The sequence below is a fragment of the Perissodus microlepis genome, chromosome 1 (assembly GCF_051167445.1).
Source record: "Perissodus microlepis isolate ML-2025 ecotype Zambia chromosome 1, ASM5116744v1, whole genome shotgun sequence".
Lineage (NCBI taxonomy): Eukaryota > Metazoa > Chordata > Actinopteri > Cichliformes > Cichlidae > Perissodus > Perissodus microlepis.
In genome coordinates, this window is record NC_140461.1 from 23,993,050 (window position 1) to 24,009,506 (window position 16,457).

Here is a 16,457-nt window from a genome sequence, read left to right on the forward strand (position 1 = left end):
ATGTTCTGCAGCGTGTCTGTTTATCATTTAAATTTTGTTTTCTGTCTGTCACTGTCAGGGACAACATGGATAAAAACCGCTGCTCTACGGCATACATCATCAGAACTGAGGAGCAGAGGAGTGATCAGCAACCTGGTATGGTCTTTTCCTTGGCATGGGTCTGGAACCCAAAGTGGGAGCTCCACCTACTGGCCAAAGCGAGGCAGAACTACCTTTAAAAAAAAAAAGCAGGCCTGAAGCCCAAGCGTTTGGATTTACAACTGTGGTGACAGCTGAATGTGACACGACTGCTTCGCCGGCAGGTTTATTAATGGATGAAGAGCGGGCATAGTGTGTGCACTGAACAAAGAGCCAGCTGTGGTATCATGTTTATTTGAGGCTACACAGCTGGAGAGCTCTTTAATACATGCACATGTAGAATGACTTTGGCATAAGGTAATTATTTTCAAATCTTGTGTTTTGTTGGAGGGCTCGACACAGACCTGTTTTATGCAAAATAAATAATAGTTGCAAGTATTTACTCTTGTGACTTTATCAAAACACAATATGAGGAAATGGGCAGAAGTTGCAGCTTTCTTTTTGTTTCTTGAAATTGATTCACACGATTGATCAAAGCCATCTAAAACAGACACAACCCTAAAGCAGCAATAGAGAAGCATTTCATGTTTTCTAGGCTATACAGCAAAAAATTTAGACAGTTTAGTTGGTATTGAACTTATGAGGGAAAACAGTTTCAAAACTTTTAATAAAAGACATTTAAATTAAGTTAACTGAGACTTTGGAAAGTAGCTTGTCAGAGATGATGAAAAGTGGATTCTCTAAGTGCATCTCGATAACATTAGGGTATAATTATAATAAAAAATATAATAAAACAATACCTCCTAGTAGATGGGCCTATGGTATAACTTTGAAAATTTACCTGATTGACCTTTGACCTGGGAATTCAATGTCTTCTGAGATCTTAAGCAGGTGCACCTGTGTTATGAATTTCAAAATCCTACATCGCCTTGTTCCCGAGTTATTTTGTTCCCGAGATTTTCAGAAAACCTGACCTTTGACCTTGAGCTCAAGGTCACTGGCATTTGAACTCAGCCAAGCTTTTAAGTAGCTGCACCTATAGAATCAAGATGAAAATCCTAGATGATGTACTTCTTGAGATATTGAATTCACAAGATTTTCAGAAAACTTGACCTCTGACCCTGAGGTTGAGGTAACTAAGATTCAAATTCATTTGCGATTTTTAGTAGATGCCCCCGTGGTGTGAATTTCAAAAATCCTGCAACATCGCCTTGTTTTGTTTTTGTGTTGTTTTCGAGCTACCACATCAATAAACGGGTCTCCACCCCATTACAGCTGAGGGGTAAAAAGGTCGAGGGTACCCAGAGCTCTCTGGTTTCCCATTTGACTTCTTTAGTCCAAGTTCTACTGATCATGCAGTCCATGTGGAAGGAAAGGAGAGATTGCATTTCCCAAAATTTAAGTCTCAAAATCATGATGTGATTAAAAATATCTTAATAGCTGTTTTTTTAATTTTGGTGATTTAGTAAACAACAAATGTAAGAGGAAGTCTTAGTCACAGATATCTGCTGCGAGCACAGGAAGCCCCTGGAAACCTGGCTGCTGGCACCAAAGGCTAAGTCAGCAGACCAGCCGGCAGGTTTCCAGCGAGGCTGCTCGTTAGATGTTAGAGATTAACACAAACATCAAATGATTCCATCAGATTTTGCTCCACTTGGTGATTTCTATGATATAACCGCGACTTTGATCCTGATATAAAAGGGAGGAAAAAAAGCATTGCTCAGAGACACATGCAGCATGGGATTAAGGGTCACCAGCAGTCATTGCTGAAGAAGTTGGACAGTGCTCCCATATTTTAATATTCGGCGTATGTTGTCCCCTCATGGGAATTTTGCACTGAGGCTGAGACAATCCTCAAATGAGCTGTGTTCCCTGAGCAGGCTGGGATAAACTAAGCTCTTGATGCTTCTTCAGTGGATTCCCATTAGCAGAGCTTAAATGCTGTCATTTCATCTAAGCCAGGGCAAAAATCACCTGAGCTTCACATCTAGTTGGGAAATAGATGTGAAAATGAGCCAAAATTATAAGCAAACGATAAAGGAGGAAAACTGAAGTGAGCCGCGAGGACCTTCACATAAAGAATCAGTCGGTTCCTCTGCTCACAGAGCACACATTGAAGACTCCAGGGCTACAACTCCAGGGCTCTTATTACCATGTGATTAACCTCTTCAGGATTAACCAGGCAGCAAAGACACGGCAAAGGTCAAAGGTTAGCACTCAGACAGCCACTCCAGCATAAAAGGTGCCCTATTAAATGAAAGGCCACGCTGAAATCTGCCCGCCTGTCTTCAAGCATCTTTTTGTTACACACTGTGACATTCATCCCGCTGTACTCATCACTACATGTTAAACTCCAACAGCATGCAAGGTCAGTTGCCTTATTACCGTAAAAATACCAAAAATAAAAAATAAAAAAATGTTGTACTCAATTAGAAAAAAGCACTTTGAAAATATAAACACGCAGCCAAACACCTGGTGTGTGTTGGCAGCAGTGAGAAAGACTGCAGGTGGGGAGGAATTAAAGCGAGCCTACGCCGGAGGAGGTAATCATGAATAAAATATCACACTCTGGTACTTGTTGAGGCTTTCTAGCACTGCTATAACAGCTGGTTGTTTTCATCCGCTGGTAGGAATTGTAAGAATGGGAAAGTATTTACTACATAGCGATGGGAGCACCTGAGCCATGATGCCAATCAACAGGCTGATGAGTACTGAGCAGTCAATACTACTTCATTACACGAGTACTCAGTACTGAGCACGATCAGCTTTGAAATGAACATTAATAAGTTCAAACTCTGTATTTTACACGGTTGTGAAACCACTTAAAATCCTTAAACTGCCTCTGCGGTGGTTAATGGAACAGCAGATATCTTAACATTTGCCTCAAATACATGGAGGTAAAAGAGCACCAGCTGAGGTCTAGTGCTTGAAAACAGGACTTCAAAAAAAGGAAAAGAAAAGAAAAAAAGCCTTATAAATACAGGCATAGTAAAAGAAAGTACACCCCCGCCGGCTCTGAGGTTTTACATATCAGGACATTTTAAAAGATAATCCAGGCTATATTAATGTTAGGTCATTAAAGCTGTGATGAACAACAACACATGACATACTACGCTCTTTTTATTCAGAGGTGGCTGTGGCTCAGGTGGTAGAGCGGGCCTTCTACCAGTCTAAAGGTTGGTGATTTCTCTGAATCCTTCAGTCCATGTGTCGAAGTATCCTTGAACAAGATGCTGAGTCCAGATTGTGCCCATCAGAGTGCGAATTAATGTAAATGTTAGATAAACGCAATGTATGAAAGTGTGTGCGTGACTGTGTGAATGAAAAAGCACTACTAGTGCTCAAACTGAGTAGAGGGTGTTCCATAAGTATTCATCTATTTACAAAATCCAGAAGCTGTGTGTGTAAAACTAAGAAAAGCTCATGATTCAGGATCCTGTAGAACCAGCTTTTGTAGTAACAACCTGAAGTAACTGTTTTCAGTCTCTCACATTGTTATGAAGAAATTCTGAAATTCTCTTCAAGTTCAGGTTTGCATTGAGGCTCAGCTCTCCTCTTCAACATTTAAATCAGATTGAGGTCTAGACTTTGACCACAGCAGCACGCTGATTCTTTACTTTAACTGATTCTGTTGTAGATTTACTGATGTGGTTGGAATCATTGTACTCTTGCATTATGTTCACACGCTGCTTCTGCATTGGGGCTTAATTTTTACAAAACAACACAGTATAATATATCCAGTTCAAGTTCATCTGAGGTTGTAATGACCTCATTTTAAGGACCGGACTTTTGTCATGATAATATCTTGAAGCATAAAACCTTAACATTTAAAGAGGTTGAACAGCAGCTGCTGTTCAAACCTTCTGTTTGCAAGAGCCAGCCAATCATAAGATCAGCCAATCTCTGTGGCTTACCGAGAGGCTATAAGATAAATCGTCCCCACTTTATTGGAGGACAAACAAATATTCAAAATGAGTCTAAATGAGCTCCACAGTGGTTCATTCAAGCCTGAAATCATGAAAAAGTTTATGAATAACAGACTATATTTTGTTGTTTACGCCTGAATATGTCATGTCGTTGGGAAAATGACACCTTTGCCCCAATCCCTTAACTTTACTATTTCATGTGCCAAGAAATGCTGAGAAGTGAAATGAAAAGAGAAAAAAGAAAAGCGGTGAACCCACGTATACGTAAACAATTCAGTCAGGAAATGGGCAGCTTGTTAGTTTAGAAAGGGAAAACTGTCCGTGTTTCATATGCAGCTGCTTTCACCTCGCCCCGAGGAGGACAATAAATGGCACAAAAAACACAAAAAAGCTCTCAAACTTGTATCAACGTCAAAGCACAAACACACAGTGCAGAAGTAAGGTGCAAAATTCTTAAAACAAGGAGTCGAAAAATGGTCAAAATTCTGCTTTAAACCTGGACAATAAAGACTACAAAGCATTCAGCGCCAGTTAAGAGACAGCTTGCGTGAGAACATGTTATTACAGATCAAAGCAGCAAATTACGAGGCTGACTGCTCTGCAGGGATTGTAAATTGAATAAGTTTTTCTTATTCTTGTCATATTTACACATCCACGGCTAACACATTGCTTCTGTTCCACGCGGAGCCTCGCCGTGGGGTTATAACAGGTGAACTTAGCTGTCACCAAAAGAAGAAGAGAAAAAATCTGTTTATTATCTATAACACAGATTAATTCCTCATGCGATTTCTTTCCCTCCCAGCATGAGCGACAAACCGGGAGACGGAGAAAGAATAGGAGAACTAATTCCCCCTTGAAGCAAGGCCACGTCATCGACATGAGATAAAAGCGGCTTGTGTTTTTTCTTTTATGATCTTATCTGATTGTTCTTTATCTCTTTGTTTACCAGGGACCGTGATGAGGACGTGCATTAAATCTCTCTTAAATCTCAGGCTCCTGTGTCATGTTTTTTGTGCTCAGCCTTTTTATTAAAAACGACAAAGCTTTGGTTGCCTTAGTCCTCCTTTAAGACCATAAAACAATCTGTGCCAGCACACACAAAGAGCTGTTATAAAAGGCATCCGTGCACAATCCAACATACAGTTTCAGACACATAACACACGCACACGAACACACACACACACACGCACCAACTGCACTAATCGTTTAAGGTCTCAGAGGCCTCGATAAGCTTCTGTAAATCAGCCACCAGCCAGCAGTGAGTTTTATTCCCCTCTCTCTCAGTGGATGTTGGGTTATGACCCGTAGGCAGGAGGTTATTTATTGCTTTTGTCTCAGCTTGTGTTGACTCCCAGCCACTCATCTATGGTTCTAGGCTAATAGAAAGCAGCACAAGATTGCAGATCTGCAGGAAGGCTGCTAAGCTGCAGGGACTTTGCTCGATAGTCTCCTCGGAGCCCGGTCTCCCCCGATTCTTAATGTCTCTCAATCCTTCTGCTTTTGCAGTAATGGCAAAATCAAAATGAAGCGAAGCTGTGAGTGAACCTGAGGTGAAGGACTCCCTATCAATACGTGTTAGAGTGAAAGTGGAAGAAAGAAAGGAGGGTTAAACTGCAGAGGAACGCCCACAGACCATAAGCATTTCCCAGCGGCTGCTGCCAGACATGATAGACAGGCTGCAGCCTGCTGGCCTGCCTCTTTCTCCGGCACTTAAGAAACATCTCTATTCTCAGAGATGGCTGCACTCCATTGCGATGGAAACCCGAGGTGTTAAGGCAAAAAATAGCAGAAGATGAAAAGAGTAAATTGTCGACAGCAGAATGAAACTTAACCTTGATACTCCGTCTCCATAGTAATGCCACTTCTGATAAGCAGCACTGAGCTACTTTCTTAAGAACTCTGAATCTCTCCGTTTGCTGCGAACGTCCTGAAAGACCTTTTCCCCGCTCCTTCCCTCTTACCTTCACACGGCGCCGCGAAACAATCTCAACACAGCTGTCATCCTTTACAATAGACCGTCTAACCTGAACTGGCAACTCCAACCTCACTGTGGCTTGAAATACAGGCCCACCTGTCGTTTCAGCAGCCCTGACAGTAGCTGACAGTTAAGAGGAACAACCGCAGACTGAGAATATATGAAGGGGTCCTTGAGTGATGACAGCACGGGTAAGATCGAGAGCTGTGATGTAATGGAGACAAGGCCACTGACGGATACCGTGAAAGAGGCCAGGTTGTCTGCTCCAGCTCACAACCATTCATATCCAAGATCTATGTGTGCGGGCAGTAACAGCTAATAGATTAATTCTACAGTGGTGTCATGGTGTTTGTAGGGGGCAATATATATGAGCAGGGTCAGATGGTGCACAAACAGCCTATTCATGACAGGAAAGAAGGAAACCTTTTGACCTCATGTAAAATGGGATTATACTTCATGTTTCAACAATATTGCATCCGTCGTTTTAAACTGTTTAAAAACCCTATTTGGGCAAATTTAAATCAATCGGGGAGATAAGTTTATCTTTACGTCCACAGCTGATATTTTCAAATCATTACCTCAAAGTCCGCTTCAGTCCTTTTACACTCGAGCCTCTTTGATGCACACAAAATTCCCTCCAGTCTCTCAAAACAGTGACTCTTCAATCTGAATTTTGGGAAAGTGGTCAAAGTTTCTGGAAGAGCAAGTAAAGGGACAGGTATACTGAGCAATCACACACACACATTCATACAAGCACTTTTTCCTGTGTCTCAGCGCTTGGTCTAACATTTGCACACACACACTCGCACCGGGGGAAACTCAGATACGGTGACAGGCAGACTGCAGGGATCCACCGACCTTCCAGTTGGTGGGCGACCCGCTCTACCTCCTGAGCCACAGCCGCCACTGAACTCGTGGATCGCTTTTGGGCTCAGACACTGCAGATTCTTCAACTGTAGACTAATGTTTGGGCTCTGTGTTGTAGCTAGAGGCCCAGCTGTCATCAGTGAGAACGACTGTTCATATGAAAGTTGTGTCAGTTTGAAAGAGATCAATGTTTGGTCTCTGTAAAAGTTTGAAGTCCATGCTGAAATCCAGACTTGTAAGTGTCATAAAGTCATAAAAGGACAAATTTAAAGAGAGCAGTAAAGAGATGCACAAGAAGACAACCTTAAAGGGTTTTTTTTTTTTTTAAAGCAACCAAATCTTTGAACTACATTATTGTTTTATCCTTGTCAGTTCATTTAACAGTTAGACTTCTTTGCAGGCAGAATTCTCCGCCCAGGGTGTCATGTTAGATTGCACGTGTGGCTTCAAGTGTAGCTGAGACATCACAGATAGCGCCTGCATGTAGGTATGTTGGTCTCAGCTGGGTGAGACTAGCATACTAGCAAGAAGATTGCAAAGAAACTTCTAGCAGACGAATGTCAAAGCAGCCTCCTCGAGTCAAACCGTGCACGTGCATGAATCTGCAGAGTGAAGCTAAAACATCACATCAAAAAATGTCACTTCCTTCCAAACTGCTGTTAGCAGTTTTCTTTAAGTAAGCCTATCAACCAAAAACAAAACTGTTTTTCAATTCACGTGCATCTTTTAGGCATTTGAAAATACCTGCAGTACCATTTCTAATATGAATTTGATGAATCCTTTTGTATCACTGAGCGTTGGCGTGTCTCCATCAGCATGATGTCAGAAATTAAACGATAAAATTATCAGTGACGGATTCTGACAGCATGCCCGCTGGCTAAATAAACTACAGATGGGAGACAAATTAAAAGAAATACCTGAATATCACATCAAATTTCGATGATTATCTCTCCAAAAACACCCTTGATCCCTCTAAATTAATTTCAGAGGCTTACAAAAAAAACGTTTTACCACACTAACATGGCTTTATCTAATGTGTCACACCGTCTGTATGCATCATTTACATCTTTAAAACAAACCTTTTAACGATTTCTGTTCCGTTCCAGCAGGACAGCGCGTCATTGGATGCGAGGTTGCTCGCACACAGCTGATCAGCCAGGCCGCCGTAGTAAGTGAGGTACAGACGCAGACTGCTTAGAAAATCCCTGCAAAAGCAGCAGCCACATGGAAGCGCGCAGCTAATTAACTTGTTCAATAAAGCGTTGTGTATTTTAATTGTGCATAAAAACCATTTAAAAAAGACGAAGAAGAAGAAGAATGGCACCATTTCTCCACATATCTGACATCTTCCTCCCACTTACTTTCTCCTGTTAGCGAGTGAGCCTCCCGGCGCTCTGACAGACGCTTTAAGAGGGATGGATTCTCTGCTGCTGCTGTGCTGGATGCTGACCGACTGAGCAGGCTTCCTGCTTGGTGGGCCGCACAGTTTGTAAACCTATAACCCGATGAAACAGACAGAAATTAAACACTCTAAACACTGAGGGAGAAACAAGCATTTAAAGAATTCGCTCGTTAAACTGTTCTGGCGCATAACAAATTGGCCTTAATTTATATAAGTGAGTGGCACATGTTTATACTGAAGCCATTAGTGCAGCCAAGCCTATCATGTCCAATTTCTGAATCTACTGTATGTGCAGGGTTGTTGAGCAGCAGCAGCTTTAGTTGACCACTAGATGGAGCTGTGGTGCCTCAATTAGTTCTGCAAAGTTGGTGTTCTCAGAAGCAAGCACCCCGGGGCTTCCAGTTCCCAGAAAAAGCTGCCTGAATTGAGCTACACGTCAAAAGAAAAAAAGTGCCTCTAAAGATGTTCTCATAATATTGAAGGATTTGCAATTTCTGACCAAACAAACACTGATGTACCTGTGAGGAGTTATTTAATTTATTAAAGGTAATTTATCCTATTAAACCTAAATAATATCTTCAAGACTTTTTCAAATTCCTTATTAATCTCCTCTTAATCTCAGACATTAACAGTGGACACCAGTTTTACCTCCTGCAGAACCTCAGCACAGTTTGAACTCTACTCATCTCAAACAACATTAAATCATTCGTCATGATCTAAACCTGTGCCGAGAGCCGCGGTCCATTTTCCTGAGCATGCCTGACAGCATCATGAACGAGCCTGTGAATTCCCAGAAGCACTTGCTCCAAATCCTGAGGTCCATGCATCCTTGCTGACAGGCCCTCCAGCGAGCGTACAAACTCCCTCCAGTGGATGTCAATCTCTGCCATGCTCGCCAAACACCCTCGCATCACGTTGATGCAGTAGCCCATGCAGGGCTTGGACTGGGTTAAGCCCTGTGGAGCAAAAATTACAGAGCGATCAGTGCTGACGATAAAAGAAGTTTCATTAATTCAGATCGATACGCTTGCTTCAGAGAGGTCCATCCGTACCTGGCAATGAGGGCAGTAGTGCATCTTAAGCAGGGCCCGTCTGCACTCGCGGCTTAGCTGTAAGTGGTCCGTGGTATTGATGACTTCGATTCCCAGGTGCAGCGCCTGAAGAAGAAGCTTCCCAGAGACCCCGGAGCGAGCAATCCGATCGGCCAGGTGACCGGGCATTCCGCCAAACGGTCTGACGCTGCGGCTTAATGACCTCACGCACTCGGCGTGGCCCAGCGATACGCCGCTGAGGCTCGGGCTGATGAGGTGATTGTAGACCAGAGGGAATAGCGCGTCAAAGAAGCGCTGCACTAACTCATCGACACTGAACTCAGAGCCCAGCAGGAAGAGGCTGATGTCAGTGAAGAGTTCCCGCACAGGACCCGCAGCCTGATCAGCCATGCTGTGATACAAATCCTGGAAGAGGGTGATGGTGTAATTCTCCGCCTGCCACAACAAGGCCTCGAAGGACTCTGTGAGACAGACAACAGGAGAAAGAAAAAATTCAAAACTTCATATTTCAGCACCTTTAATTTGAACTCTACACTAGGAGTAAAAGATGTGAAAGATACCTGCTATGTAACAGTCATCATCACGCCTTTATTGACATATACTGAGGTGTCAGAACTCATCATTAAGGAGGATGTCAAATATATAGAAAAGAGTTAAAGCCAACAAGAGCGGGATATTCAAAAGGAAAAGCCTAAAAATCCTCCAACAGAGCTTCTAATAATGGCTAAAACTGCTCTGGCATGAACAGAGCTACATACACAGTACAATACTCTTATAGAACTTCTGCTTCCATTAATACCAAATCAAGAGAAACAGAAGAGAAGACGAGTCTCTAGGGCTCCCAGCAGGGGCTGCAGCTCCCCGTGTCTTTCCAGAAAGAGCGAGGGGAGTACGTGCAGGGAAGCAATTTGTTCTCTAATCAAAAGTTGAGCTGACAAAGAAAAATGGCAAAGAAAGAGACGGGAACACACTGAAGTGGGGACTGCTGTGATACATAATGTGAGTGGAGCTTCCGTACATACGCAGTGTTTAACCAGTGAAGCGATTCAATTCATTTAATTCAATTCCTCTGTGAAAAAGGAAATTGCATCTATCCAACTTGCACACAAAAGGCACGTATATTCCAAGACCAATTAAAACCATGTTTGACTCTTTGTTTCTTCTTTCCTGACTGAACACGTAAAAAGTCGCACGTGAGCGTAAGATTTCCTGAACATGATGTGAGAACGCCTCTGCGTTTTCCCTACAAGACGGAATAATCCTAGCACAATAGGGCATGGTTCACAAGGGCAGTAAGCTGGCCTTTATCCCTTTGTCTCGGCTTATACCTGAGCCACGGCCTTTCTCACATCATGTGCTTGTCATGAGTTGTGAGGCAAAAGTAAGGGCGAACGCCTGGAGCTACCTAGAGGGGGGGGCCAAGAGTCTGAGAGTGAGCTTAGACTGTCCAATGCTGCATAATACGCACCGATGCAGAAAGATTGACCGAAGGCCCCCCTGGTGAGGGCGACTGCAGGGCGGACAGAGAGGGATCTGGCATGCCTACAGGCGCACCATCTCAAGAGGCAGCACTAAACACCTAGTCACCAGGAAAAGAGCGTGATCACAGGCCTTCTGTGATCTCGAGCCTCAAAGATGTGTGTTTGTGTGTGAATGAGAAAAAGAAAGCCGCGCCTCCTACACAGCAAGTGCTCTGGTCAGAGAGCAACATGAAAAACAGGGAGAGAGCGTGTAAAAAAGACACACAAAAGCGGCACAGACAAGAGCAGCAGCTGTTGGAGTGTAAGGTGTGTTTGTGCGTGCGTGTGTGTGTGTGTGTGTGTGTGTGTGTGAAACAGACACGCACGCAGACCGTCAGAGAAACGGAAAGAAATATGTGCTCACAGAGTACAGTTTGAAATTTTTACTGCCTCAGGTGTGTGAGGCAGAGTTATGAAGGGTCCCACGGGGATTATAGTGCATGCTTCGGGGAGGGGGGGTATACCACGTTAGATTATGGAGTTAATGAATCCCACCTGTCAAAGCACGTAATGAATATCTGTGGAGTAAACAAATTTGTCTCTGTTTTATCTCTCTCGCTGCTTTCTTCTCCCTCTGTTCCCTGGGATATAAATCTCTCATCATAGGTACATTAAAGCGAACTTAAAAGGCTTGAATAATAAAGCTGATCACAAATTCTGCTGTCTAAACTAGTTCACGGCACCGACACAAAAGCTGCCCGACATGTTATTTTTCATTGAAGATGGTGAGTGGGAAGCAGAGCCTTTCACGTGAAGCCCTCGTCCGACGGCCAGGCTTCTGGGTAAGCCTGAGGACAGAAATAATAAGGAGAGCGAAAAAACTGGAAAGATGGAAGGAAAGTGACGCGGAGGAGCTATGTGGAGGATGAAAAGAAGGTACATCTTTTAATATTTGGACCTGTTTAAAACTGCTGAGATTGATGGTTTCATCAATAAAGGAGGGCAAAAGGTTTGACTTGGTGGCAGATCGAGGTTCAACCGTCAACACTCACATCTGCTTCAGAGCAAGAGAGAAATCCACAAGCAAAATCCCAGGACAACAAAGACAGCAACTAGCTGGCTATCTTACAAAACTGGAGTTTCATTTTAGACTTTTCATGTCCGCTGTTTGGTTAGTTTAAGGCAAAATTAGAGCCTTACCAACACATAAGCAAGCCAATATCAGCCATCTGCAAATCTAACGGTATCGGCATTTGTAACTGTAGGTAAATGAAAATGTAAGAAGTAAAGAAGACAGCGGGAAACACCCTTCAGCCATGTTGTTAGTGTTGATGTTGCATAGCCCAGCACAGCTGATCTGATTGAGCAGCATAAATGAGTAAGCAATTAACAACACAATAGTTGGTTAGGTTAATGAAAGGTCAAACCCTCCAACCCACAGGCGATTCAAAACATGCGGTATTCTGCAGTGGAGCTGCAAATCTTTTATTTCCATCCTGCCTAAATAAAAATGCACTAATAGATGTGCAGTGTGGATGATATTTCTTTAAATGTTCTAATTGCCTATTTTCATATAAAAGCATTTTAATAGAAACTTTAGAGGGTTTGTTTCTGTCTGTTAAAAACAAAGCCGAGGATGAGACAACGTGCCCGTCCTGCCCGTGTGTATTCTGGCTGTCAGTGACCCTCCCCACTACACCAGTCATGTTTGCATTTCTGGTGATGGGAGGAGGAGATGCTGAAGCAGCATGATTGAAATCACTGTGGAGTGACTTTTACTGAATGTCTGCTCTTCTTAAGTAACTACAGCAGCTTGATATACGTGTAAATACTGCCTCACAACCACACAGCCAAAGTAAGACGGGCAAAAAACTTTGTTTGACCAGCTATGGAAAATATTACATGAGAGATAAAAAGCATTTGGCTACTGAAAAGGTAGCCAAATGCTTACGCTCGGGTGAAAGACTGCATCGATATATAAACTTCAAATGTAAAATTGGGGAATGAGAGTTTGAGTGAAATTCTGCCAAATGGAGAAGAACGGAAAAAAAAGTTAGCTAATGTAAAACAAAAAAGTGTAGTTTTCAATGTATCATGTGCGTCATTTGGAGGCACTACAAGCCATTACAGCATGCCACCCATCAAACTGCACAGATGCCTCCCTCGCCTGCTCGCATGGTAAATAAACTGATATATGAACATTTCATGTTTGAAAGCTCGAAGGTCCGCAGCTATCATCCAGATATATTGGCTATTATATCACAAAGGCCCCTCAGTTGAATTCCTACGTAGCTGAGCCTTTCTCCATGTCTAAAAGGCTTTTAAATTTGATCCCATTTCCCTCATTTCTTCCATAATTGCTGTTCTTCTCATTTTCTTTAATGTAGGATGATCTGGTTAACTGTGACAGGGGTAGCTAACAGAGTGATGAGTTACACTTGAGGTCGGAGCCTCTGGCACTTCACGCAAAACCAAACAAAATCATTTCCTTCCACTCCCTTGTGTTGTCTCCCTTTCCCTACATCTCTGTGCATCTGATTGTGTCGGGGAGTAACAGAGATATTGTGATAGCAAGAAAGCAGATGAGGCATCGGGTTCACATCTAAGACAGTAAATCAATACTGCTGTTACAGTAATACATCAAAAAGTACATGGTCAACAAGTTGAAGATGTAAACTGATAACAAGATGCTGATTGGTTGCTTCTCCACCAGAGGGAGACATTTTTTTATTCAAATATGAATCTGTGAGATCAGCACAGCCTGTTGAAACTGACCTGTGCCGCATGCTCCCGCCAGCTACTGCCCACCAAACAACCACAAGTGATTGCTAATCCAGATATATCAAAACATAAAGGAAAAACAGCTCCAGTGGCAGATTTGCTCACATACACTCACATTCACCTGTGAGTAATCCACTGCCACTGAGCTCATACCCTGAGCTACTGCAACCACAGGATTTTTCTACAAATTAGACGTTATTTAATATCAAGGTCAGGAAAGGTTGAGCGGCTCGGACAGACAAGAAGAAAAAAAATCCTCTCATAATAATTTAAATACTGATGCGCGGCCTTCAAACCATTCAAAACTGCAAAACCAACAAAGTCAACAAGCCTCCACTTCTTTCTAAGCATATTTGCATTCACAGACGCGTCATTGAGGAAAAGGATCACTCAGCAGGATGAGGAATAAGACGAGCCTTTGTAGTCAGAGACTCTTTTAAAAGCAGACAATAGACCAAAAAGCTGCGGCTCTCTTTCACACGCGCTCAGAATAAGCAGAGGCATGTTGATTCAGTAAATGCACAACACTCGAGACGCATCCCTCAATGTGCGCCGTAACGCATCAACATCGGCGACTTTGTTTGAAGCTCGACACTTTTTCAGGTTTCAAAAAGCTTCAAATGCCACCAGCTGACCTCAGCTGAGCTGCAGAGCTATGCAAAGATGGCTTTTATTAATGTGATTCATCTTCTGTGTACGGCTGTGTGACCACAACAGAGGAGCCCCGGTGACATCTGATAGGCTGCAGAAAAGGCCACTCTCCATCTAGAGAGGATGAGTCACTGGTGCTGTGCGCTCGGCTCATCCCAGAGCTAAAGACACACAATGAAAGTCAATGACTTTTAGGGTGGCACAGTCAGTACAGTCAACAGAAAACTACGCCTTCACTGTGGGATATTAGAGGATGACAAAGAGCACCAGCACACTTTGATGTTCCAGGATGGAGTCTGATGGCAGTGTCAGAGATACCACAATAACCACATCACAAAAACAAAACAATAAAGACATACAGGGAGACCGGGCAACAACTTGTGTGTGCGTGTGGAAAAATGTACGTGTATTTTCGGCTCATGGTTCATCCCAGTTTGCAATTTATTTATGAGTCATTTCCAATAAGAAGTTATTTCTCTTTATGGGATTTAATTGCATCTGTTGACACATTCTGGCGTGTCGAGTCGAACGGACTCAAGATTGCTTTATGCTCACAATTAAGGAGAACATTGTATATAACGGGGAATAAATCACAAATTGCAAGCCCATAAAAACAGTGTTGCCACAATCTTCTGCCTGATTATGTCCCTTTTTTTAATACTTAGCCTAAAAATCAAAAAGTTACTTTTAGCGTGCCTTTATGTAAATCACCCAGAAACGTGTTCGAACACTCCTTTAAATGGACCCGGTAATAAATTAGGTCTATTTTAACATGTGACCTGCTTCCTCTCAGGCTGTAAACTGAAAGCTGGTTCAGTCAGAGTTATCCTTAAAAAAATGAATGAATGAATGAATGAATGAATAGACTTTTAAGCTGCTGGATATAGAGCGTAAAAAAACTTGCCTTTAATCTGTGCAAGACGCAGCACTGCACACACTTTTACCCACCTAAAGTACTTACTCACCAAAATCCACTCACTGCAGGACCGTCGGGGGGGTTGATAAGAGTTTAAAATAGTCTTATTTTTGCTTTTCTGGCATGACAAACATCCACACAAGGATGCTGCCATTATCACACAGCACAGAGCTTCCCAAGTCTCTGCTGGGGACGTAGCTGACAACCAGACCTATTTTTTATATGCTGGGACACGAGCGAGCCGGTAGCTCAGAAAAACACATGATCAGAGAAGCGTCACAAAAAAAAAAGATACCGTAAGGCAAACAAATCAGACTTTGCACCAAAACACGAGCAAACGTGCAGCAAATGAGTCTGGAGCGCTGCTGCGATTTACGAGGAGATTGAGACGAAGCACAAAAGTGCTATTCAGTGTACGTGAGTGAGCACCTGCCTGCTCCCATTTACAAACCACCAAGTAAAGCCTTTCATGTATGTGTGTGTCTGTGTGCTTGTATGTGTTAGGGCATGTTTAAGCGTGTCTGTATGATGGTGGTACCTGGAGTTCATATCTGGCTGAGCCATTATAAAGGATCTCATATCGAAACCTTTCTCCGAGTAAGTTTTGACTTTCTGGATTGCCAATCTGGCAACTGCAGCACCGTAAACACCAGCAGTGCGACCACCTTGACCCGCAGACGACCAAGGGGGGGAGGGCTCAGGAGGAAAGAAAAGCGCTGGGATGTTTTCTTATTCCTTCTGTCTTTAGTTTCAATAAAGGGGGCATTGTTTAAAACTGAAAACAGTCGCCCGCTCTGAGGTGTTACAGAGGTTTGCTCTGGCTCAGGGTTTTCTGAAACAGAGACGGGGAAGGGGAGAGAAATGTGATTTATTTGGAAAGGAAAGGAAAGGAAAGGAAAGGAAAGGTTCTGCAGTCGTGAGTCGTCTATCCTAACATGCACACTCTCAATACAGACACCAGACAACAAATAAGCATAGCACAAAAAAACTTTAAAAACTGAGTCATGACGGCTGGGAGAAAGCTGTTTTTAAACCATGCTTTTCTGCACTCTGGGACCCGAAATCTTCCTCCAGAAGGAAGAAACTGAAACTCACTGTTCAAAGGGTAGCTAGCTGTCAAGAAAAACCAGAACAAACCAACCACTGTAACCATCTGGTGTACAGGGATGCTGTGTTCTGCTGTGGTTCACCGATCAGCCTGTTAAGATCTCTTAACAATTTGATTGGGAGAGTTTCTGTTTTCTACAGATAAATATTCAAACCACGACACCGAGGGGAAAGGATAAAACAGATCGAGCAGAAGCGTGCTGAAATAAAACCATCGTGGTTTTATCGGCGTGGAAACGAGA

At 43.0% G+C, this 16,457-nt stretch overlaps 1 protein-coding gene across 1 annotated transcript in view; it reads right to left on the reverse strand.

Annotated features, from left to right (window-relative positions):
- Positions 1–16,457, reverse strand: part of gpc5a (glypican 5a) — a 161,313-nt gene that overhangs the window by 116,754 nt on the left and 28,102 nt on the right. Inside the window, exons 4-7 of the mRNA XM_084936506.1 lie at positions 9,301–9,761; positions 8,971–9,204; positions 8,208–8,341; positions 7,926–8,051 (exon numbers count right to left, since the gene is read on the reverse strand). Of these exons, the coding sequence (XP_084792632.1) occupies positions 7,926–8,051; positions 8,208–8,341; positions 8,971–9,204; positions 9,301–9,761 (955 nt within the window). The remainder of the gene's footprint in view (positions 1–7,925; positions 8,052–8,207; positions 8,342–8,970; positions 9,205–9,300; positions 9,762–16,457) is intronic.